Here is a 26,476-nt window from a genome sequence, read left to right on the forward strand (position 1 = left end):
CAGCCTCTACCAACATATTGAAGTGCTAACTATCATCACTCTGGATGCTTGATTTAGTTCAGTTTAGTTACTCGGTCGTGTCTGACTCTTTGCGACCCCATGGACTGCAGCATGCCAGGCTTCCCTGTTCATCACCAACTCGTGAAGCTTGCTCAAACTCATGTCCATCGAGTTGGTGATGCCATCCAACCAACTCATCCTCTGTCGTCCCCTTCTCCTCCTGCCTTCAGTCTTTCCCAGCATCAGGGTCTTTTCAAATGAGTCAGTTCTTTGCATCAGGTGGCCAAAGTATTGGAGCTTCAGCTTCAGCATCAGTCCTTCCAGTGAACATTCAGGACTGATTTCCTTTAGGATGGACTGGTTGGATCTCCTTGCAGTCCAAGGGACTCTCAAGAGTCTCCTCCAACACCACAGTTCAAAAGCATCAATTCTTTGGTGCTCAGCCTTCTTTATGGTCAAAGTCTCACATCCATACATGACTACTGGAAAAACTGTAGCTTTGACTAGATGGACCTTTGTCGGCAAAGTAATGTCTCTGCTTTTTAATATGCTGTCTAGGTTTGTCATAGCTTTTCTTCCAAGGAGCATGTGTCTTTTAATTTCATGGCTTCAGTCACCATCTGCAATGATTTTAGAACCCAAGAAAATAAACTCTGTCACTGTTTCCATTGTTTCCCCATCTGTTTGGCCATAAAGTGATTGATTAGAACTTTCCAAAAAGCAGTAAATTTTATACTTTTGTGCTAGTAAATTGGATGATGATGATGATGATGAAGACGATAGTTGGCATTTACTAAGCACTTATTATGTGCTAGGCATTGTGCTGAAGTATTTCTAAGTGGAATATAAATTAATAATCTCATCAACTTTAAGAAAATTAAGTCCTAGTCTTACATTTCTTTTCTTTGAGTTTTTTCATCTCATTTTATCCTGCTAGGCAAGTAGAATAAATTAATTATTTGGACTTTGCAAAATAAACTTTCATTTCTCCTTAAAAAAAAAAAAATCCATCGTTTAGTTTTGGAATCTTTCACTGACAGGGCAGTGGTCACGTGAGCCACACTCCAAAGTGTCTGTTTTTTCCTGACTCCAGTTGGCCTTTCCTTTCAACAGTCTTTGTCAACGAATACATTTGGACTTACTTTTCAAAACTAAAACTCATTTTAAAAGCCAGCCTCTTAAAACTAAGTTTTGTTTTTTTCCCATAGGATCAAATGCACTTGCGCTTTTATAGCAATTATCTTAATAGTTCTATCATTAACAGCTATGTTTGTCTTCCCAACAAAACTATAAGTAGGGAGCCAAGTTTAATCTTGTTTGGTATATAGCAGATACTCAGTGGGCTTCCCCGGTAGCTCAGCTGGTCAAGAATCCACCTGCAATGAAGATCCCAGTTTGATTCCTGGGTCGGGAATATCCCCTGGAGAAGGGATAGGCTATCCACTCCAGTATTCATGGTCTTCTCTGGTGGCACAGACAGTAGAGGATCCGCCTGCAGTGCTGGAGACCTGGGTTTGATCCCTGGGTTGAGAAGATCCCCTGAAAGAGGGCATGGCAACCCACCCCAGTATTCTTGCCTGGAGAATCCTCATGGACAGAGGAGCCTGCAAGACTACAATCCATGGGGTTGCAAAGAGTTGGACACGACCTAGCGACTAAGCACAATACAGCACAAATACTCAAATAGCTATTTGTTAAAAGAATAAAATAATACATAGTCATATAGTGATTATATATTTAAGGCAAAGAGAAATTAAAAACTTAAGGTACAAATCAATGTCTTTACTCTGAAACTTTGGTTTTTTTCAACTAAATATGAATTCTTAGAGTCTAACTTTCAGAGTGGTTTGAATTACAAGCCAAGACTTTCTTATCTTCTGTCTGCAGTTGTTACTCTAATCCAGCTCAAGACTTCTGACAGTTCCCAAGATAAGCAGAGTCAGAGTGTTCTGTTGCGTTTCTAGCAACTGTCATCAGCTTTCTCAATAATAAGAGCCTCTGCTTCCTCTCTTCCTCTATAAAGCAGAAACCAGCAGAGAAAGAAGAGCTATGTTGTTAAATAATGCCATTCAGGAGTTCAAAAAGCACAACTCAGATCTTTGGGGACTCACATTGCTTGCCTATATTAAAAATCTGTGTGTCTTTACCTAGTACTGAGGTTGTTTTATAATCATAACCTGATCTACCATTCCAGCTTTATTTACCACACATTAACCCTCCATCTTTTGCATTCCAGTCCCTTATAATGAAAAGGACATCTTTTTTGGGTGTTAGTTCTAAAAGGTCTTGTAGATCTTCATAGAACCGTTCAACTTCAGCTTTTTCAGTGTTACTGGTTGGGGCATAGACTTGGATTACTGTGATATTGAATGATTTGCCTTGGAAACAACAGAGGTCATTCTGTCGTTTTTGAGATTGCATCCAAGTACTGCATTTTGGACTCTTGTTGACCATGATGGCAACTCCATTTCTTCTAATGGATTCCTGCCCACAGTAGTAGATATAATGGTCATCTGAGTTAAATTCACCCATTCCAGTCCATTTTAGTTTGCTGATTCCTAGAATGTCGACGTTCACTCTTGCCATCTCCTGTTTGACCACTTCCAGTTTGCCTTGATTCATGGACCTAACCTAGATAGCATATTCAAAAGCAGAGACATTTCTTTGCTGACTAAGGTCCGTCTAGTCAAGGCTATGGTTTTCCCAGTGGTCATGTATGGATATGAGAGTTGGACTGTGAAGAAGGCTGAGTGCCGAAGAATTGATGACTTTGAACTGTGGTGTTGGACAAGACTCTTGAGAGTCCCTTGGACTGCAAGGAGATCCAACCAGTTCATTCCGAAGGAGATCAGCCCTGGGATTTCTTTGGAAGGACTGATGCTAAAGCTGAAACTCCAGTAATCTGGCCACTTCATGCAAAGAGTTGACTCATTGGAAAAGACTCTGATGCTGGGAGGAATTGGGGGCAGGAGAAGAAGGGGATGACAGAGGATGAGATGGCTGGATGGCATCACTGACTCGATGGTCATGAGTCTGAGTGAACTCCGGGAGTTGGTGGTGGACAGGGAGGCCTGGCGTGCTGCGATTCATGGGGTCGCAAAGAGTCGGACACGACTGAGCAACTGAACTGAACTGAACTGATTGGAACTATATGGGTAGAAAGGTAATAGGGAGAGAGGAGCAGTCTCCTAAGATTGCTGAGTCCTAGAAGAAGGGAGGGTCAACTAGAACAAGTAGCTGTTACTTCAGTGATTTAACAAAGATGACTATAATGGAGCCAGTATTTGAATTTTGGACTATTTTACTCCAAGTCTTATGCTTTGAAAACCATATAATGAATTTGTAAAAGTAGACAGTAGTTATTTTGAATATTTAGACAACATCAGTGTTTTATAAACTTTCTGATATCCCATAATTCTGTTTAACAAATTTAAAAATTACTCCATGTATATTATTTAAAATTCTAAGTAATATTACAGGTAAAACCAAATCATAGCATAGGCTCAGTGCCTACTTTTTTCTTAATTGCATGCTATCTTGTGCATTTCACTGTACAAATGTTAAGATGGTAGAGATACCAGCATCTGCAGAGTGAAAAATAAGACTGAAGCTCTGGATAGTTGTATGACCTAATCAGAGTCAGAAAAACCATTTCATGGCAGAACCAGATTAGAATCCAAACCTCTAGTCCTTGGCGGGATGTTTGACTAGTTGATCATGAGTTTAGGCAGTTTCAGGTTCTGAAAGCTTAGCTTGTATTTTGCTTTTCTTGCTGGTTCAGATTCCAGGTTCCATGGAATCAAAACAGTCAACCTTTGAAACACTAGGAAGCTCTTTTTCTGGCCTTTCTTTACAGCTTAGATATTTGTGGATTCTTCAAGATGTGTATAATCTTGGGAGTAAATAGGGCCAGTGAGTGAGTGAAGTCACTCAGTCATGTCTGACTCTTTGTGACCCCAGGGACGGTAGCCTACCAGGCTCCTCTGTCCATAGGATTTTCCAGGCAAGAGTACTGGAGTGGGCTGCCATTTCCTTCTCCAGGAGATCTTCCCAACTCAGGGATCGAACTCAGGGATCAAACCCAGGTCTCCCACATTGTAGGCAGATGCTTTACCATCTAGTCTAAAATCAAGGGTGTGTAGGATCATTTCCCTTTTCCAGAAGTTGCTAAGGTGAAGGCAGTAGCTTTTCCCGATGTCTGAGAATAGTGACAAAATGCTCACACACCTGTCTTTGAGATTGTATGTCTTATCCACACGTATTGATGGACTCCTTAGGAAACTGTATCTAAACATTTTTTATTGTGGCACAGAGTCTTGAAAATAATTAAAATTTTAAATTACTAGTGTTAAACAGAATGCTTGGATGTTCTTGTATTGACTATGTATTCGTCACCTTTAGAAAAATATACCTGTTGTTTGAAAGTGAGAAGAATGTAAGGAGTATGGCCTGCCATCCTTAGTGTACCTAAAGTGTGTTTACATATTTTTAGTTGCCTGAAATGAGAAAGATAGTTATAGAGGTTAAATGCCTGTGGAATACCAGAGAATAACAATTTGGTATCTCTGAAATTATCATCTAAATTAATGAGAAAATTATTCGATTTTCAGTTTTGTTTTAGGATAGAGTTTCATTCATTAATTTTTTTAAATTTATTTAGTTTTAATTGAAGATAATTACTTTATAATATTGTGTTGGTTTCTACCAAACAGCAACATGAATCAGTCATAGGTTTGGTATAGAAAGTACTATAACTGGTCATTTTATCATTTTTAAAGTTTTCTGTTCAGTAATTATACTACTTGATTTTTATAATAAAAGGAGTTATTATGAGACCAGAATTTCACTAGATAAATTTGGACTGAAAGTTAAATTTAATTGATCTCAGATTAAAGAGAAATTAATCCCTAAAAATTCCTATATTTATTTAGTTGGGAATGGTCTTCAGGGTGTTTGATATCACCACCACTCCCCCCCATCCCATACCACAAAACATGAGGTTTTACTTTATATTCTTCCTCCATTTTACCCAAACATCAACTTTGTTTGCTGGTTAGAGCTGAGAGTACTTTGTAATCTGTTTTCCTTTTTCTCTGAGTGAGCTTCCTTCTTTTGCTTTCCCATTCTTGTGTGTTAGCTGTGTTAAAGCAGTTCACTGCCTTCTCGCACCCTGTTTTCCTTCATGCACACTTGATCTGAGCAGACATGGTCAGTATCAGCAGTTAACAGCAGAGCAAGAAAGGATTGCATACAAACATGCACATTAGTGTGTACGGGTTTGGTCTGTGATACTATGTTGCATTTTCTGTTTTTGTTATTATCTACTGTCAGAAACAAGGAACTGAGTTGATACTGACCTTGTGTGGAATGCCTCTGAGGATTTGGGATGAAGGGAGGAGGCTGGTGTTTCATGTGACTGATTTTTGACATGCTGCAGCAGGACTGGAAACACTCCTCTGCTCACATATGGTGGAAAGAAAAAATTTCTAAGATTGAACTTGCAGAATTTGTGGAGTATATTTAGATGTTCTACCTGTGGTTTTTTTTTTTTTTTTTTTCTATTTTACCTAATTTTTTAAGGATTGGAAGTGAGGGATGACCTTTGTTTAATAAGTAGTTTGAGGTATGGAAGTAATGGGCTGCCACAGTGATTCGTATGATAAGAGAATGTTTAAAACCTCCACTACATCTTGACTCATATTTTGACCCATCTGACAAACAGTGAGCTCCTTGGTCATCTTTAGTATTTAAAAGCAACTTTACACAAATAGCTTTATTATTGTACTTTTTTCCCCCTCCTACAAATCTTAAGAGCATTGCACCTATGTATCCAAAACAGTTGATTTTTATCTACATTGGTGAGAAATTTAAAAGTGGCATGTACTTGTCCCTTAAGTATCTCCGGTGATAGAATTTTCTCACTTTATTTTATGCCTCAGCTTAACGGAGCCTGAACTTCTGTTTGGGTTATGTCTTAAGGTGAAACTGAAATACAGTCATGAAGCTCTAAGAAAAAACTCTGCAGTACTAATCTGAAGGACTTCTTGAGTGGCATCCTCCCTTCTTGTTGGCCCTCATTACCTTCCCCTCACCCCAAAAGTTTATTCTTGCAGAACTCTGTGGCTTTTTCATCTCATTTTGTGGAAAAAGAAAGTGAAGGGAACAGTGGGGAGGGGAGAGATTTCAGTACAACCAGGCATTAAAATTTTTTACTTCAAAAAAAAAAACACCTCTGTTTTGTAATTCCAAATCTAAGATTGCTTAAGAGTCCCTTATTAGGAATCCAGTTTTGATGGAAGCATATAAGAATTTAGAAAATGATATTTTAATGTAAATGTGGATCCTAACATGTATGACTTGAAGAGTAGAAAGAAATAAATGCTAATGTGATTCTTTTTTTCACTCAGTGCACATTATCTTATATATTTGATCAGTTGGTATTGAAAGGTGGTCCTAGAATAGCTTTTGAGCAGATGTAGTATTGAATAGATCAGATGACCTGTGTATTGGCAGTCTTTTCTATTTTCTCTGTTGTTTCATTCTAAAATTGGGATTTAAGGGATTTAAGAGGAAATTAGCACTTCAGTAATGTCCTTTTCCTTAATATTGTTGACTGTTTCTCTTAGCCATTTTCATTTTAACAGTGGTATTTAAGGGTTAAGCTCACAGAGCTGATGCAACCCCTCCTTGTTTTTTACCAGTGATTTTCATTGGACAGCATTTCCATAGCAACAGTGAGATCAGTGAAACCTGAGTGTTTCATTGATTATTTTTCTCCTCTTCCTTTTTTAATCTATTCTCTTTTCACCACATTTTAGTGAGAAAGCAAATTTTTTTTTTTACTAATAGAGCTTATATTGATTTCTATTCCATAAATAATTAAAAGAGGGTAGAAAAAGCTGCCCTTCATTTAAAAATTGAATGTTTCACCATGTATTTAAAAAGCGATTCAGGATTAGGAGGATGGATAACCATACCAGCTGTAGCTGATGTTCTCAAATATTCTTGCATTGTTTGCTGGTCTTCTAGGGAAAAGAATAATGTGGAACAGGACCTTAAGGAGAAAGAAGATGCTGTTAAACAGAGAACAAGCGAGGTTCAGGTATGTGAACTGTCAAATTCAGTATTCCATTTCTGATTTAGTAGGATTCATTTTAAATGTAGAGGGGCATTTACAATGTGATGGTTGTGGTATTGGTGAGTAGGTAAAGAGAATCCCTGTTATTTATGTGATGTAAATCTTTATCTTTTATGAAATTATTATTTTTCTCCTCACTCTGGCCTGCAAAGATTACACTACAATGATAAAGCAGTATTTTTCAGCATAAATTTCTCATTTTAAAAATATTTTTAAGATGATATTTATCTGCATATTATAGCCTTAGAGGTAAGTTTGAATGACTTGTGATATAAATATTATTGCACCAATAAAACTGAATGAATGAGAGCATCATCATCATCATCATGGAAACGCAAATTGGTTTTTCATGGGTGTGAGATTTTGTTAGCTGGGAGACCTAATATTTTAAAGGACTGTCTCAACACTAATAGGGTGGGAAATGATAGGGAACAATTCAGAGTAGCATTTTATAAGTTGCTTAGTAGCCAGGATATCTTAAACTTTGGCTTAAAGAGATTTAATTCATTTTCACTAAGTGCTGTGTTAAGTAGCTTCATTTCACAAATAGAAAAGACAAAAAGGCCTCATTTTCTGATTGGGACTGACACAAAAGAGGCATTTCAGACGGTAAAATGTAGAACATTGGGCAGTGCTGCACTTAGAGCCATAAGCAATAGCCGTGTTACTGGGACATCGCTTCTTAGATGCTGTGCCAGCACACACAGGATGGTGGGTGTAGAAGCACTGGTAGCAGTTGCCAGTAACAGCTCACGCGTGGACATTTCTTAACCTCAACAGTCATATATTGGATTTCCTTGTCTTGATAGTTTTAAATGGGCAAAAGCTCTAAAACTGTTAGATCCATTATTTTGTTTTGATGTGGCACATTCACCAGAGATGCTGTGACAGGTGGACCGTGCTAGGGTGGGGAGAATGATTTTTTGAGGGGTTGAAGAAGAAGCCATATCGAGAGACTTCTTGTTAGAAGTTTATTCTATTACTGTACTTATTATATATACTGGAATTTTCCTAAAGGTGATACAGAATTAACAGATTGTCAATAATATCTTTCTCTTTGTGATAGTGAAATATGGAATGATGTCCTCAATTACTTTATTTTTGTGCAATTTTTGAGCTTAAGAAATGTAAGAGTCATAGACTTTAAGCAGTTACTGCTGAAAATATTTTAAGAATGGAAGATAAAATGATCTACAAAAGTTTTCTCAATCTGAAGAGGTAGATATAGTTACTGATATAATATTCGACAACTTCTAAATTTAGCCAGGTATGTTTCACAGTACCAAGGTTTTTTCAGTAGACACTGTTTATGTGTTTGTATGTATACATCTATCTATGGTTTTTCACTACCACATCTTTTGAGATTGTGAATTTTAAATAGCTGCTTTGGGAGAACACTAAAATTTACACTGTTCTTTTCAAGCTAAATCAGCTATCCTTAAATATTTGTTTTCTTATATTTATAGAAGTTTTGTTGTCAGTCAGCATTTCTTTGTTATATGCTAGTCCTTCTTTTACTTAGTGTTGATGGTAAGGTACATGTTAAACCTTCAAGTTTGCTGAACCCAAAATGTGTTCTTGGTTGAGAAAGTCTAAATAGTTGATTTTTTTTTTTTTTTTTGCATAAGGTGCTGTAAATAAAAGGTATTTTAGAGCATGTAGAGCATGTAGAGCATGGTGAGTATAGGGCAGGTTGTAATGGTTGAACATGCAGGTTCACTGAAAAAAAACATAGGATTAAAGCTTTGCATTACTAGATTCATTACTCATTCCATGTCAGTACGGGTATTTTTGTCTTGTTCATGGTATTGAGATACTAGACGAAGAATGACATGGATAATTGACATCTACAAGTAATTAAAACTTTCATTTTAGTGATTATTTTTGATTTTCTGAAGCAAGACCACTTACCTAAAAGTGTTAATAAGTATATTGTATTACCTATTGAGTTTACTCTGTATTAGCCATTAGTAATGAGGCATAACAGGAACAGACTAGGAATAACATAAATAATTAAAATCTGTAACTAACTTGAACTTTTAGTATTTATTTTCTAATTTCTCTGCCAAAAGGCATTTTACTATAGCTTCCCTGCTTCCTTCTGACCCCACTTTCTAATGTAGGTGCTAATGAAAAATACCAAAATGAAGGCATCAAGGGAGAAGTAAGAGAATTTTGACTCATCAATAAATGTCTTTCTGCCTTAATCAAACATGGCTTTTCTGCATATTCTAGCTGTTCTCTATATTTATAAAGTTAGATTGTGATAATATGAGCTCATATCTCAAGTACAGAAACCAGACTTTAAAAGCCTCTTTCAGTTCAGTTCACTTCAGTCGCTCAGTCATGTCCGACTCTTTGCGACCCCATGAATCGCAGCACGCCAGGCCTCCCTGTCCATCACCATCTCCCGAAGTTCACGTCCATCGAGTCCGTGATGCCATCCAGCCATCTCATCCTCTGTCGTCCCCTTCTCCTCCTGCCCCCAATCCCTGCCAACATGAGTCTTTTCCAATGAGTCAACTCTTTGCATGAGGTGGCCAAAGTACTGGAGTTTCAGCTTTAGCATCAGTCCTTCCAAAGAAATCCCAGGGCTGATCTCCTTCAGAATGGACTGGTTGGATCTCCTTGCAGTCCAAGGGACTCTCAAAAGTCTTCTCCAACACCACAGTACAAAAGCATCAATTCTTCGGCGCTCAGCCTTCTTCACAGTCGAACTCTCACATCCATACATGACTACTGGAAAAACCATAGCCTTGACTAGATGGACCTTTGTTGGCAAAGTAAGTCTCTGCTTTTTAATATGCTATCTAGGTTGGTCATAACTTTCCTTCCAAGGAGTAAGTGTCTTTTAATTTCATGGCTGCAATCACCATCTGTGGTGATTTTGGAGCCCCCAAAAATAAAGTCTGACACTGTTTCCACTGTTTGCCCATCTATTTCCCATGAAGTGATAGGACCAGATGCCATGATCTTCGTTTTCTGAATGTTGAGCTTTAAGCCAACTTATTCACTCTCCTCTTTCACTTTCATCAAGAGGCTCTTTAGTTCTTCACTTTCTGCCATAAGGGTGGTGTCATCTTCATATCTAAGGTTATTGATATTTCTCCCAGCAATCTTGATTTCAGCTTGTGTTTCTTCCAGCCCAGCATTTCTCATGATGTACTGTGCATAGAAGTTAAATAAGCAGGGTGACAATATACAGCCTTGACGTACTCTTTTTCCTATTTGGAACCAGTCTGTTGTTCCATGTCCAGTTCTAACTGTTGCTTCCTGACTTGCATATAGGTTTCTCAAGAGGCAGGTCAGCTGGTCTGGTATTCCCATCTCTTTCAGAATTTTCCACAGTTTATTGTGATCCACACAGTCAAAGGCTTTGGCATAGTCAATAAAGCAGAAATAGATGTTTTTCTGGAACTTTCTTGCTTTTTAAATGATCCAGCAGATGTTGGCAATTTGATCTCTGGTTCCTCTGCTTTTCTAAAACCAGCTTGAACATCTGGAAGTTCACGGTTCACGTACTGCTGAAGCCTGGCTTGGAGAATTTTGAGCATTACTTTACTAGCCTGTGAGATGAATGCAGTTGTGTGGTAGTTTGAGCATTCTTTGGCATTGCCTTTCTTTGGAATTGGAAAGAAAACTGACCTTTTCCAGTCCTGTGGAAAGTCAGCCACTGCTGAGTTTTCTAAATTTGCTGGCATATTGAGTGCAGCACTTTCACACCATCATCTTTCAGGATTTGAAACAGCTTAACTGGAATTCCATCACCTCCACTAGCTTTGTTCGTAGTGATGCTTTCTAAGGCCCACTTGACTTCACATTCCAGGATGTCTGGCTCTAGGTGAGTGATCACACCATCATGATTATCTTGGTCTTGAAGATCTTTTTTGTACAGTTCTTCTGTGTATTCTTGCCACCTCTTAATATCTTCTGCTTCTGTTAGGTCCATACCATTTCTGTCCTTTATCGAGCCCATCTTTGTGTGAAATGTTCCCTTGGTATCTCTAATTTTCTTGAAGAGATCTCTAGTCTTTCCCATTCTGTTGTTTTCCTCTATTTCTTTGCATTGATCCCTGAGGAAGGCTTTCTTATCTCTTCTTGCTATTCTCTGGAACTCTGCATTCAGATGCTTATATCTTTCCTTTTCTCCTTTGCTGTTTGCTTCTCTTCTTTTCACAGCTATTTGTAAGGCCTCTCCAGACAGCCATTTTGCTTTTTTGCATTTCTTTTCCATGGGGATTGTCTTGATCCCTGTCTCCTGTACAGTGTCACAAACCTCAATCCATAGTTCATCAGGAACGCTGTCTATCAGATCTAGGCCCTTAAATCTATTTCTCACTTCCACTGTATAATCATAAGGGATTTGATTTAGGTCATACCTGAATGGTCAAGTGGTTTTCCTTACTTTCTTCAATTTAAGTCTGAATTTGGCAATAAGGATTTCATGATCTGAGTCACAATCAGCTCCTGGTCTTGTTTTTGTTGACTGTATAGAGCTTCTCCATCTTTGGCTGCAAACAATATAATCAGTCTGATTTCGGTGTTGACCATCTGGTGATGTCAATGTGTAGAGTCTTCTCTTGTGTTGTTGGAAGAGGGTGTTTGCTATGACCAGTGCATTTTCTTGGCAAGACTCTGTTAGTCTTTGCCCTGCTTCATTCTGCATTCCAAGGCCACATTTGCCTGTTACTCCAGGTGTTTCTTGACTTCCTACTTTTGCATTCCAGTCCCCTATAATGAAAATGACATCTTTTTTTGGTGTTAGTTCTAAAAGGTCTTGTAGGTCTTCTTAGAACCGTTCAGCTTCTTCACCGTTACTGGTTGGGGCATAGACCTGGATTACTGTGATATTGAATGGTTTGCCTTCGAAATGAACAGAGATCATTCTGTCGTTTTTGAGATTGTATCCAAGTACTGCATTTCGGACACTCTTGTTGACCATTATGGCTACTCCATTTCTTCTAAGTGATTCCTGTCTGCAGTAGTAGATATAATGGTCATCTGAGTTAAATTCACCCATTCCATTCCAGTCCACTTTAGTTCGCTGATTCCTAGAATTTCGACGTTCACTCTTGCCATCTCTTGTTTGACCACTTCAATTTGCCTTGATTCATGGACCTGACATTCCAGGTTCCTATGCAGTATTGCTCTTTACAGCATCGGATCTTGCTTCTATCACCAGTAACATCCACAACTGGTTATTGTTTTTGCTTTGGCTCCATCCCTTCATTCTTTCTGGAGTTATTTCTCCATTGATCAACAGTAGCATATTGGGCACCTTCTGACCTGGGGAGTTCCTCTTTCAGTATCCTATCATTTTGCCTTTTCATACTGTTCATGGGGTTCTCAAGGCAAGAATACTGAAGTGGTTTGCCGTTCCCTTCTCCAGTGGACCACATTCCATCAGACCTCTCCACCATGACCCGCCCGTCTTGGGTGGCCCCATGGGCATGGCTTAGTTTCATTGAGTTAGACAAGGCTGTGGTCCTAGTGTGATTAGAGTGGCTAGTTTTCTGTGATTATGGTTTCAGTGTGTCTGCCCTCTGATGCCCTCTTGCAACACCTACCGTCTTACTTGGGTTTCTCTTACCTTGGACATGGGGTATCTCTTCCAAAGTGCCGCTGCTGCTCCTTACCTTGGATGGGGGGTATCTCCTCACTGCCGCCCCTCCTGACCTTGCACGTGGAATAGCTCCTCTGGGCCGTTCCTGGGCTGTCGCAGCCTGGCATCCTCAGCCATTGCCCCTGACCTTGGACGTGGGGTAACTCCTCTTGGCCGCCGCCGCTGGGGCATGGGGTCCTCCTGGCTTCTGCCCCTGACCTCAGACATGGGGTAACTCCTCTCAATGATTTAATCAAAGTGCCAAAAGACTAGTTCTTTTTTTTTTTTTAGCATTTATATTGTCTTTCTTATTCAAGTAAATTAGAAGGTCTGCTACATAATTAATTTTGTACATGTTTGTTTCCTGTTTGTGTTCTGATATATTACCATCTTGAGAATTCACAGTTCACGATTTTTTCTTGAAGAACAAATGAACAATTAACTTTGTATTTTATGTCATGAGATGATCACTGTTAACTCATATGAGGTACACTGTTAGTTTGTCAAGTTCTGTGGAGAAATTAGATCCAAAATGATTCAAGGGGGCGAAACTGTAAAAGGCTGTTCTATCTTAAATGTTTATGGTTTGAGTTTCTTGTTGTTACAGGAAGAAGTTAGACCCATATTCTTTCCTACCTTAAACTGCATATGCACAATTTTATTAAAAATTTTCTTCAAATATAACCTTATAGCTCCATTTGTACAAAGCAAACAAACAAACTTTGTGAAAACCAGCCAACATCCTTGCAACAAATTTTTGCTGCCACATTCACTAAAATTATCCAAAAAAACATAGTTTCATCTTTGTACCTCTGCGAGGATGTGTTCTGAGATCACACTCCCCTTCCCACCATCCCCACCCCTTTAAAGAAATATGTATTTTTATCTAGAATGACCTTTAATTAGTGTCTGCATATTTTCCAGAAGTGCTAGAGGATATGTACACATTACAGAAGTATTATGAGGCCTGTATATTCTGTTGTTTTCCATTGCATTAACCAGCACAATGTCTATGTATTTTTTAGCATTTGTCGCTTCTTTCTAAGTCAGATTTTCTTGCAAGCTAACATTTCCTCAGTGGTTTCTTTCTTTTCTCCTCCCTCCCTCCCTCTCGTTCTTCTTTTCTTTTTTTTTCCTTTCTTTTTCGCTTCTCTTTTTCTTTCTTTTTCAGAAACCACCTTATCTATTTTTAAACATTTCTAATTTCTAAAAAAAAAAAAAACAAAAAAAAAACTGTTGAGTGATCTGCCATTTTGCCCTAAAACGAGTTGGCTCTCATAGCCTGTTTTTATCTGTACCATATGATTTTATTTCATCAGAACTTCATGTATTTGGACAGTAATAACACAGAATCTAAAAAAACAAAAACAAAACCAAAAAACTGTCCTTCAAGGTAGTCAGCAAATATTTAGGAATTCACCCTCATGTATACTTTCTTCAGTTTTGCATAGAAGCTTATAGGAAGGACTTGGTATCAGAGAACATTGAATTCAGTTCTTAATTCTGGCTCTTCTGAAGTTTGAGATCCTAAAGAAGAAATGTAACCACTCTGCACATTAGTTTTCACTTCTGTAACATGAGATAGCAGAGTTTGCTGTTAGAATAAAATGACATATTGTTGGTAAAGTGCCTCAGAGTAATAGGCACAGGGTGAGAGTTCAGTAGATGTTCTAATTGGTAATATTATTCTATATCTTACTGCCGTCTCTTTGTTACTCTCCCTTCATCATCATGCCCTTCTCTGGCTTTTATTTTCATATCAGACTCTGCATATATGTGTGTGTGTTTGTGTGCATGTACGCGCATGCACTGGGTTGCTGCAGTGTGTCCGGCTCTTTGCAACCCTGTGAGTTGTAGCCTGCAAGGCTCCTCTGTCCGTGGGATTCTAGGTGAGCGTGCTGGCTGTTTGCCATTCCCTCCTCCGGGGGATCTCCCTGACCTAGGGGCCTAATTTCTGTCTCTTGTGTCTCCTGCATTGGCAGGCGTCTCCTACTTTTACCACTGCACCACCTGGGAAGCCCTATCTGCGTATAGGACTAATCAGTTTTTTTCCCCCTGTTGCTGTCACTTTAACTGCCAGCCTATTTTTTTCTGTTTTTGTTGCTTTGTGTGCCCCTTTCCCCCCTTCCTAGCTTTTCAGTAATCTTGCTTAATTATCTGTTCACCCATACCTTTGTGCTTAATTTATCTCCCCTCCCCAGGACCAAGATCTTAAGGCCAAATCCATGGGTCCTTCCTGCATTGGTAACTGATTTCTTGGGTTGCATTCTCCTGACTATTCGTAGTCCTCCTTCTTTGACCTTTTGCTTCTGTTGCCTTTGCCCAGGACTGATGGACACACTCTGACCCCCTCTTTCTTCCCTTTTCCCTACCCTCTGTCATCCACATACCATATGCTGATGATTCCTAAATATCTGTCAAGCCCTCAACTCTCTAGAGTGCAAGTCTCCCATCTCCAGTGAGGCATTTTGAGGTTTATCATTTCAAATCCAGTATATCTAAAATGAGTCTCACCTTGCTGAAAAAAATTGACTTCAAGTTTTGAATTTTCCTGTTTTTCTTTCTCACTACTGCCACCCCTGTTACCTAACATCTGAAATTTTTAAGTCAGGTCTGAGTGCTTACTCCATCCTCCACCTTGCTTTCTACCCAAACCAGTTTTAGTAATTATGCCTGTCATATGTGAAAATCTTTACTGCTGCCCACTGCCACTGTTAGTGGTGGGAGAATGTCATCCTCATGGGTGTATTGGAAGTAGAAAAAAAATATTATAGGCCATCCTCTTGTACTACTTATTTTTTTATTGCTTGCTTCTGAACTGTGTGGCATACACTTGCTCTTTGTTATTGCCACTCTTATAACTTTGGTTGCTGCAATCTAGAATGTTCCCTATCTTCCTATTTATGTGAATTCCACCCATGTCTTAAAATCCAACTGAGACTCATCACTTCTCTAAATTTTCCCTTCTCTGTCCCTTCAGTTTGTTTGTCTTTCTTGCATTGGAACTTCCAGAGGAATGTGTGTACACTTATATGGCATACCAGTATGTTATCTTATTATACTCGTTTAATGTGTATGTATATAGATTTCAGTATCTTACAGCCTATATTGTAAGCTTCCTAAGCTTAAAAATTGTACCTTGGATCATATCTTATAGTGTAGATGGTAATATATTTTTAGATGGAGGTAAATTTAAGGAAGCTATTGACAGTAGAAATGAATAAGCTTCCATTTTGTGCATGAAATTAAAAGTGGGACAAGAGACACCCAGAAACCGCAGGCAGAAAGGATTGGGAGCATAGTTGGTATCGTGAAGAGTCAGACTTTTCCATATTGTTCATACTACCTTCATGAGAGAGAAGCTCACAGTTATTTAAACTTCATCAACAAAGATTTAGTAGCTTATAGTAATTGCCCATTTTTCCCCCCTAGATGAAGAAAGATGATTTATTTTGGGTGAAAATAAAATTAGATACATGAGCTCAACATTCTTTTCCTGGTGATAATGCTCTTAGAACATGCTGAGAAGCATGTGATTGAGAAATAAAGGCAGGCTATTAGTGAGGTTTTCTAACATCTACCCTAGTTTAATAGGTTCCCTTTCTGGTCTTTGACTTAAAAAATATCTTGCTTTATAGTTGATACTTTTATATGTTAAGGATATTCCTGTAACTTCTATTTTGAGAATTAGGCCAACATAATGAATGTACCTGATTATTTTTAGTTCTGGATTAGTCTGTAGAGTTTTTTAATCAATTAAATAGCATTTTCTGTAAGATTACCAAAATACTTAAAATTCCTTTACTCTCTATAGTAACTTTTCAAATATAGATATACTGTATATATGCTTTGGGTTTTTTTTTAAGGAAGTGTTTTATTTATAAATTAGTATCCTTTTTGTGTATTTTTTACTCTTTATTTATATGAACTAGATCTAAATGTATTCATGTTTCATAGATTTACTTCTTTGGTTGTACAGCCGATTTGGGTTGCTAAAATGAATTATTCTTGAATATAGCTGAGAGCTTTTATATATTTGTTTAAATTTTATTTCCAGTATCCTCCGTAGCACTTCAGAGGGTATGGAGGGATGGGGACAAGTTTAACATTTTCTTTATCTTGTGTGATTTCTAGAAAATAGGATATTTTCCTTGAAATTTAGTTTTAAATAAAGCCAAGATTGCAGATCAAGGATCCTTTCACTCCTGGATAAAGAACCTTGGATGTGGCTTGCTTTGGTATTTTTCTAAAGCAAACCGTGGCCGTGCATTACAGTAGTCTTGTTCACTTTGTCCTTGCCATTTCCTAATTGCTGCTACCCTCTTTTCTTTTGCTGTTGATGGCACAGGTGAGCAAGTAGAGCATGATCATGGAAAATAGAGCATAACTAGGAAGACATCTGCAAGTGTCTTTAGTCACTTCCTTGATGAGTTGGCATTTGATAGTAACTGACGTTGTACCTTAATTCAGGAGAGGATTTCCCCAAAGGGCTATCTTCAGATTAAGAGAAAATTATTCTAGTTTAGTGGAAGATGGTGTTTGCTAAGAGAACCTGCCACTGTCCTAGTCAAGGGTGGGCAGGGAGAGAGATGTACATCCGTTGACTTCACTTAGTCTCAGGATAAACCATTCTGTGCCAAAATAAAATAGCCAAGAAGATATGGATATTGAAATTGTTGTGAAAATTACATTACAGTGGTGGCAGCCTTACCAAGTAATTTTGTAGTGAAATTTGATTCTTTTTCTTCCTAGTGTTTATGTTTGCAATCTGTTCATTTTGCTTCTATGCAGTTTAATAATTTTAAGTTTGCTTACTGAAAAAGAAGACCTTTGTGTGTATGGATTAGTGTTAGAATTTTTTTAGAGAAGATCTTTTTTCATATTTAAAATAGACATGGAGAGGCACTAATTTGAATATGGACCTCTATCCAGCTTAAAATGTGTCACCAATGTGAGGTATTTTTTCAATAACCTTTCCCTCAAGGCCCATACTTTTGTGTTACTATGTGGATTTTTACTGTAGCATAAAAATGAGGTTGGGAAATTTGAGGGAATATGTTTGCTCTTTGAAAGAGAAAGGGCAAGAGTGAGTAAATGTTATATTGATTTGTTTATTCCCTTTCCTCTTACATAAACCTATCTTCTAGGGATGTGTTTAAAGTGTGACTCACTAAAAAATACAAGTTTTGAAATCTGGTTCATTTTATTAAAGGAAACCAGCATTGATCCTACTATTGGTAATTCTTACATTAAAAATTCAGTTGCATCAGAATATTCTTATATTGGTATGAAACCATATGATATGTGATACTTAAAAACTGCAGACTTGACATTTTCTGATTATAAAAGTAATATGAGTCCATATTAATCTTGTAAAATAAAGAAAGGTATAAAAAGAAACTTTACAATTTCACATTTCAGGGAGAGTCATGGTTAACATTTTGCTATATTTTCTGACTATATATGCATGGCTTTATATAAATTTGCAGTCATACTGTATATGCCTTTGTATTCAACTTTTAAAAATTAGCATTATATCTTAGTCATTTTCTTATATTGCGTGACCCTTTTAAGGCAAATTTCATTTTTTTAATTGGATTTAGAATGAAAGTAGAGACATCAAAATTACATATATTTATAAAGACTAGATATTATTAGAGATGTGAAGTCTAAGATTTTTTAGGGGGGATTGGGGAGAGGGTAGGAAATTAGAATAGAATTTTTGAAAATGGGAATAAGTAACATATTTTTCCTTATTCCTGTTAAGCATTTCTTTAAAAATGCCTTTTGGGTCAGCATATTGTTATGTATAAACCATATAATAATTTTATTACATAGTATTGACAATGGATTATACTCCCAAATATAAAAATCACTTCAGATCTGCAGATGGCGTGTTTTCAAAATATTTTGTAATTAAAAGAATTTTTCAAGCCACTGTAGTTTTTCAAGGTACTGGGTTAAAGTGAAGCTGTTATTATATCTTCCTAAAGAGTATTAGTATATAATATAATGTAAAAAAAAAAAACACGAAACACAAGAAAGATATATGCCACAGTGACATGCTAAAGCAGTAAAGATTATTTCCATATAATGGAAATTTAAAATGTCAAATCATTCTTGGTCTACAGTCTATACAAATGTTGAATCAGTATAGAAACTTAGATACTATTTTAATTTAACAAAATGCATTTGCTGTAGGTCAGTTAGAGGCTAGTTTTAATATTTTGCTATAGTTTAAATATAGAGTGAAGCTTTCTATAGTATGTTGAAAGAACATGAAGTTGTTTCTGTCAGCTTCAGGCTCATTCCCCAGTAGTTTCTCCCAGATAGTAGAATCCTTGTGATAGTTACAAATCATTGCCTGATTAATTGCCTGGAATGTGCAAGACATTGTATTAGATTGTGGAACCTCTAAGAAAGATGAAGCATTGGCTGTCTATCAGGAGTTTATTATTTAAAGGTAACTGTAGTACATTGTTTTTTACACTGTGTTTCTCTGGTGGCTCAGATGGTCAATAATCTGCCTGCGATGCAGGAGATCAAGTTTAGTCCCTGAGTCAGGAAGATCCCCTGGAGAAGGGAATGGCTGCCTATTCCAGTATTCTTGCCTGGAGAATTCTATGGACAGAGGAGCTTCGTGGGCTATAGTCCATGGGGTCACAGAAAGTCGGGCACAAGTGAGCAACTAACACACACATATAATACATTGTAGTAAGTATAATAGAGGTTAGGTACTAACTGCCACAAGAGTACAGGTAAAGGAAACTCAAGGTGGGTCATATTAAATTTGGCTGGGTCTTGAAGAATGAAAAGTGAGCTTCCAGATAGGAATGGTGTGGAAGGGCATTCAAGACAGAGCAGATGGTATGGGGAAAACACAGGGAATTTGAAGTACATTGTCTATCAGAGAAAAAAGAAGATCTGTTGAGGATGGGGCACAGGGGAACATGAGGACCAGAAATGAAGGTTCTAAGGTATCCTGTCACCTGTTTTACTTTATATTATAGATAAGAGGGAACCATCATATTTTTAAAATTAATTTGTGTTGGAGTATAGTTGCTTTACAATGTTGTGTTAGTTTCTGCTGTACAACAGAGTGAATCAGCTAAATGTACACATGCGTTGGGCTTCCCTGGCGGCTCAGACGATAAAGAATCCACCTGCAATGTGGGAGACCTGGGTTTGATTCCTGGGTTGGGAAGATCCCCTGGAGGAGGGCATGGCAACACCCCCCCCCCAATATTCTTGCTTCGAGAATCCCCGTGGACAGAGGAGCCTGGCAGGCTACTGTCCGTAGTGTAAGAGTCGGACACGACTGAGTGACTAAGCACACAGCCCCCATACATACATCTCCTCTTTTTTGGATTTTCTTCCCATTTAGGTCACCACAGAGCATTGAGTAGAGTTTCCTGTACTATACAGTAGGAAACCAACATAAATTTTTGAAATCTTCTTTGCAGTGAATTGTTGTTTTGTTCTTTTTTTTAAAGACAGTTGGACATTGGAAATAGGAAAAAGCAAAGGCAAACAAAAATTATGAATCAGGGGAGGGACAGTTAAACTACCATGTGTTTGTTAAGAGCCAATGTATATCCATTTTGAGTATGGATCTGTTAACACTGTAAGCAAGGTTAAAAATTTAGGCATGAGGAAAATTTAGACTGCTGGTAAATTTATGATAAATACTAGTGGAGCTCACCATTGTGAATCTGCAATCACCTAGACTCATGGAATGTTAGCCCAAGAAGAGTCTTTCATGATTGTCCATTGTGTTGGCTATTTTAAGGGGATTTTTTTTTTAAGGAAAGCAGCATGATAGTAGTTGCACTTTTAAATTAATTGGTTGATTGAGAAAATATAGGATAAAAAGCGTTGTTAAAAGCATTGTTCAGCGTCTTATTTAACCATAATTCAGAGACCTTTTTTTGATAAGTGTTTCCTCTGTTGTTCTTAGATTCTTATTCTGATGAATGATCATTGTGTTCTTTGGATAGTATGTTATTTAAAATTACTGTTACTTTTAGAAATTTGTGTTCACAGTTTTACTTCACCCTGTTCAAGATCTCTGCCCACCTCCCACAGACACATGCCTTAGAGTTATCAGTCCATTCTTCATTCTCACCTGTGGTTCCTGGAGAGCATCAAGTCCTAATTCCTTGTGGAATCCTTTATATATAATGAATTAACCTCTCTCCTGTGCATCTGCAGTGGAAGTATTAATTTTCCATTCTTCTGAGAATTAGGAAAATAGTCACTCAAATGATTTTCTCTGGTTCAGATGAGGAACCCCAGTTGTCAGAGGATTTGTAAATTAGGCCATCCTGGGTGCTGTGTTTCCTGATAAGTAATGAGAATGGCAAGGTTGCTTTCATTTTTCTCCCAAATCTCCCTTGTATTTTTTTTTAAAATAGACTTTATTTTTTACAGAGCTTTAGGTCCACAGAAAAGCAGAAGGTACAAAGATTTCCCATTGTATTTTTAAAAATCTCTGTATCCTTTATCATTAAACATAAAGTCGGGCACATTGATAAAAAAATAAAAATGTCATTTTAAAATGGTTTATCTTTTTTTAAGAAATTCTTCCCTACACTGAGATCTTTATTTTTCTTCTGCATATTTTAAAGTTTTGTTTTTCATCTTAGGTTTGCAATATACTTGAAATTTATTTTTCTGTTTGGTATGTTTAGAGATGCTATAATTTTTTTCTTTTTGCCATATGGGTACATCCAGCATCATTTACTAATCAGTTCTCTTTTCCTCCATTTTGCTTTAATGTCATGTCTTCTCATCATTTTTTCTGTGTATGTCTAAATTCTAATTTAAATCTGTGTCTGAATTCTGCTTTTTTCTTCCTTTATCCTTGCATCAGACAAAACTGTTTTAACTATTTTAGCTTTCCAGTAATTCATAATATTGTATAGGATAAGTCCTTTTACATTTTATAATGCTGTTTTAGCTTTTTTTCCTTTGTTCTTCCAAATATGTTTCAGAATCAGCTTGTCAGGCTCCTTGGAAAATCGTGTTAGGATTTTCTTTGGAGTATATAGATTAATTAGGTGAGAATTGACATCTTTATGATGATATCATCATTCAATAAATAGTTATGGATTATTACTTCTTTTATACTAGGAACTGGGAATATAGTAGTGAATGAAATTTGCAAATATCCCTGGACTCATGGCGTTTATGTTCTAATAGAAGGAAATATATTCTATTACTCATAATAGCCAAAAACTGGGATCAAGCTAGAGGTACATCAGGTATATCCATACAGTGGAATACTACTCAGCAATAAAGAGGAACAGACTACTTATACATTCCCAACATGGATGAATCTCAAAATATTATACTAGGTATGAGAATATGGTAGACTACATATTTCAGTAGACTACATATTATATTATTCTATTTATGTAGAATGTCTCAGGTAAAAATATAGTAACACAGAGCAGATCATTGGTTGCCTGGTGCTTGAAAGGGGAATGAGAATTGATTCCAGAATGGCATGAAGAAACTTTTTAGGTGATGGAAGTGTTATAAAACTGGATTGTGGTAATTTTTGCACAATTGTATATATTTACCAAACCTTACTGAATTGTAAACTTACAGTGGGCAATTTTTATGATATGAAATTATATGAATTATATAATTTAAATTATATCTTCTAAGGCTATTTAATTATATTATTTTGTGCCAACTCAGATGTAACTCAAAAACATTCTAAGTCACAAAAGAAGCCAGTCACAAGAAACCAGGTATATGATTCCATTCATGTAAAAATATCTAGACTTGAAAAGCTATAGAGAGAAAAAGTAGATTGATAGTTACCTTGGGTCAGGGTGATTGGGAGGGAAATAGAGAGTAACTCACTAATGGGTATGGAGTTTCTTTTTATAGTGACAAAACTGTTCTAAAACTGTTTTCGTCATGGTTGCACAACTCTAAATATACTAGAAACCATTGACTTCTACACTTTAAATGGGTGAAATGGTGTAGTGTGCTCTCTCTCTCTTTAGTTGCTAAGTTGTGTCTGACTCTTGCAACCTCATGGACTATAGCCTGCCAGGCTCCTCTGTCCATGGAATTCTCCAGCAAGAATCCTGGAGGGGGTTGCCATTTCCTTCTCCAGGGGATCTTCCTGACCCAGGGATCAAACCCGGGTCTCCTGCACTGCAGGCAGATTCTTTACCGACTGAGCTACAAGGGAAGCCTGTATAGTGTGCAAATTATCCCAATAAAGCTGTTAGAGAAAATAAATAAAATTATATGCTATATATGAAGGAGAATCAGTGGAGGGAGATGGTGGTGGGTAATGGTGAGGGAGGCCTCACTGAGGAGTTAACAGTTGAGCAGAGACTTCAAGGAGATGAGGGATTAAGGCATGTGGATAATTTGGGGAAGAGCTTTCTAGGAAGAGGGGATAATCAGTGAAAGATCTGAGAAGGAAGCGTATCTGACATGTTTCAGAAGCATCAGAAAGGCCAGTGTGGCTGAAATTAAGAGTGAGCAAAGGAGAGAGTAGTGGAAATGAAGCTGGGAGATGGGACCACCTGGGGCCATTGTAAAGATGGATTTTTATGATAAGGGAGATGGGGAGTCAGTGCAGAGTTTTGAGTAGAGGAGTGCCATCATCTAACGTAGCTTTTTAACAGTGACTGCTATGCGGTAAATAAACTGAAAGGTAGCATGGGTGAATGAAGGGAAACCAGTTAGAAGGCAGCAATCCAGGAGAGAGGGAAAAACGACTTGGACTGAGGTTGAAGAAAAACATGGCCAGTTTTTAAAATACATTTTGAGGGGAGGAATAGCAAGATTTGCTGACAGTTTGGAGATGAAATTTGAGAGAAAGAGAAGAGTCGGAGGAGATGGTGTATTTTTTGGCCAGAGAAACTGAGAGGGGGCAGATGGAGGATAAAGCAGATGTTGTGGAGTGGCGGGGGGAGGAAATGCCAGGAGTTCTGTTCTTGTTATGTTAGGGAAGTCCATCTGACATCCAAGGATGGATCTGAGTAAGCAAACTGAATGTCTAAATCTGGAATCTAGGAAAGATGTCCTCAAGTAAAGATTGTATTTAAAGCTATGAGTCCTCCAGTCCACCAACACAGTATATGTAATAAGATGAGACTTTACCTTCCCTTATGATAGACTTTTAAAAATTATTAACCTTCTCCTGCCTCCACTAAATAATGTTAATATTCCTGTATTTCAGGATCTTCAAGATGAAGTGCAAAGGGAGAATACTAATCTGCAAAAACTACAGGCCCAGAAACAGCAAGTACAGGAACTCCTTGATGGGCTGGATGAGCAGAAAGCCCAGCTGGAGGAGCAACTGCAGGAAGTCAGAAAGAAGTGTGCTGAGGAGGCCCAGCTGGTAAGGCCTGATGGCTTACTGCTGCCTGTGTCTTTACCTTAGATTCTTTTGCTGGCTTAAGATAGAAACCCTCTCTGCTCGTTGTTGTTTGTTGCTGTTGCTAGGTGGCAATCTAGTCAACATGAAGTTTGGGAACATGAAGTAGATGGGGCATGTTTCATCTAGAAATTACAGGGGAAGTAGGACACTGCATTTTTTTTTTCTAAAATTTAGTTGAAAGTATGGTACCTATGTCTTCCACTCTCCTCTGTCAGTCCCTGATTGCCCCTTTCTACAGAAAATATACATCAAAAACACCAAAATAGTAAACTAAAATAAATATTGCATTATGGAATGTTTTAATGACATCTCTTTTTTTAATCCCTTTTTGTCTCATTCACCTCATGTTGTAGATTTCATCCCTGAAAGCTGAACTAACTAGTCAAGAATCACAGATCTCCACTTATGAAGAAGAGCTGGCCAAAGCTAGAGAAGAGCTGAGTCGCCTACAACAAGAAACAGCAGAGTTGGAAGAGAGTGTGGAGTCAGGGAAGGCTCAGCTGGGACCTCTGCAGCAGCACCTGCAAGATTCACAGCAGGAAATCAGTTCAGTAAGTCCTTGTGGGATTGAAAAATACACTCAAGTGGGCACTCATGTATCCTTTTCATACATAGTATTTTCTCCATTTCTACTGCTGCTGCTTCTGCCCAGTTTATTATTCATTTTTTGTCATTTTATATGAATAGGCTTCTTGTTACCTGTCATAAGTTAAACTTTTGTGAGTCTAGTACATCTGATGATTATCACTGGAATCTTGTTGAGTGTGCAGGCTTTGTAATTAGATGGTTTGGGTTTAAACATTTGCTGCTTACTGCCTGAATCATCTCAGTGTTAGATTCTTCATCTTGGAGAACTGGGAATTTCCTGGTGGCTTAGCGGTAAAGAATCCACCTGCCAATACAGGACTTAGTGTAATGTTTTGAAGCCCATCCATGTTGTAGCATGTAACAAAATTATAGTTCATTTTATAAGGTATGTTGTTTATCTCTGCACCAATTAATGGGCATTTGGATTCTTTCTTCCTGTTGACTATTATGAATAGTGATGCTATGAATTTTCTGTTTGCATACAATTCTTTGTGTAGACATATGTTTTCATTTCTCTTGGATATAAAATAGTTGGTTATATTGTAAAGTTACTTTAAACATTTTTTTTTAACTTTAAATTGCCAAGCTTTTCCAAAATGGCTGTACCATTTTAATACTTGCCTTAGCAATATATGAGTTCCAGTTTCTCCACATTTTTACCAACACTTTTATTGTCTTTTTGATTATAGACATTCTCGTAGATGTAAAATGGTACTTCATAGTTTTTTAATTTGCAGTTCTCTCATGACTAGAGATGTTGATCATCTTTTCGTATGCTTATGAGCCATTTGTATATCCTCTTGGATGAAATGTATGTTTAAAGTCTTTTGCCTGTTTTGGATTGTCTTATTAAATTACACAAGTTTTAAAAATGTATATATATATATATATATATATATGTTCTGGAGATAAGTCCCTTTATCAGATATTTGATTTACAAATAATTTTTCCCAGTCTCTGGCTTGTCTTTTAATTTTCTTTTCTTTGACTTTTTTGAAAAGGGATTTCTTTCAAAGGAAAGAGCATAAATTGGAAAAATAGAAATGACTCCGGATATTATAAATTATCAGAGAGAAAATAAAGCCATGTTTTTGAGCATGGAAGATAGTGTCAGCAAGCTGTACTACCAAGTGTGCCAGATATCTGTGGAAGGAATTAGATCTTTGTGTCTGATCTCCAGATCTTAAGAATAGACATACCAAATTCTTACACTTGACTCAGGTACCGTGTGTCTTTCCCACAGAGGGCAGCATATTCCCATGGGCCTATAAAAAAGAAATTTGGCTGTAAATTAGCCTGGTGCTTTTATTGCTCTGTAAAGCTTAGCTATAGCTTTTTTTGAAAAAGGAATAACTAAAGAGAAGTTTTGTGACTTGCTGAATTTTTATTTTTATTTCTTATCTTGTATTTTCTAGAAAACAAAGAACCTTTGACCTTTACTCCATGTAACTTACTTGCACAATATATACTATTTATCCAAGTATTTCTGGCAGTTGAAATGTTTGTTGTACTTTCCTTGCACAGTTTGCAAAGAGCTTGTGTTAGTTGTGTGGTTATTTTTTTCTATATCATCTAAGTTTACCTAAAGAGTAAGGAAGAACACAGGCTTAAATGGCAAGTGCATGGGAGAATCCGACACAGGAAAGCCAGGTTGTGTTTATGATTCTGTTGATTGTCTCAGGAATAACAATAAGGAACAAACTGTCCTAAATAGAACTCATTGATAGGCAAGTAT

The 26,476-nt window shown here is 37.4% G+C and overlaps 1 protein-coding gene across 7 annotated transcripts in view; it reads left to right on the forward strand.

The window, feature by feature from the left end:
- Positions 1 to 26,476, forward strand: part of EPS15 (epidermal growth factor receptor pathway substrate 15) — a 145,516-nt gene that overhangs the window by 75,562 nt on the left and 43,478 nt on the right. For all 7 annotated transcript variants that reach the window (XM_040231197.1, XM_040231198.1, XM_040231194.1 and 4 more), the window contains exons 13-15: positions 7,030 to 7,102; positions 23,953 to 24,114; positions 24,507 to 24,704. In XM_040231197.1, the coding sequence (XP_040087131.1) occupies positions 7,030 to 7,102; positions 23,953 to 24,114; positions 24,507 to 24,704 (433 nt within the window). The remainder of the gene's footprint in view (positions 1 to 7,029; positions 7,103 to 23,952; positions 24,115 to 24,506; positions 24,705 to 26,476) is intronic.

This window comes from Oryx dammah, unplaced genomic scaffold, assembly GCF_014754425.2.
Source record: "Oryx dammah isolate SB20612 unplaced genomic scaffold, SCBI_Odam_1.1 HiC_scaffold_28, whole genome shotgun sequence".
NCBI classification, from domain to species: Eukaryota; Metazoa; Chordata; class Mammalia; order Artiodactyla; family Bovidae; genus Oryx; species Oryx dammah.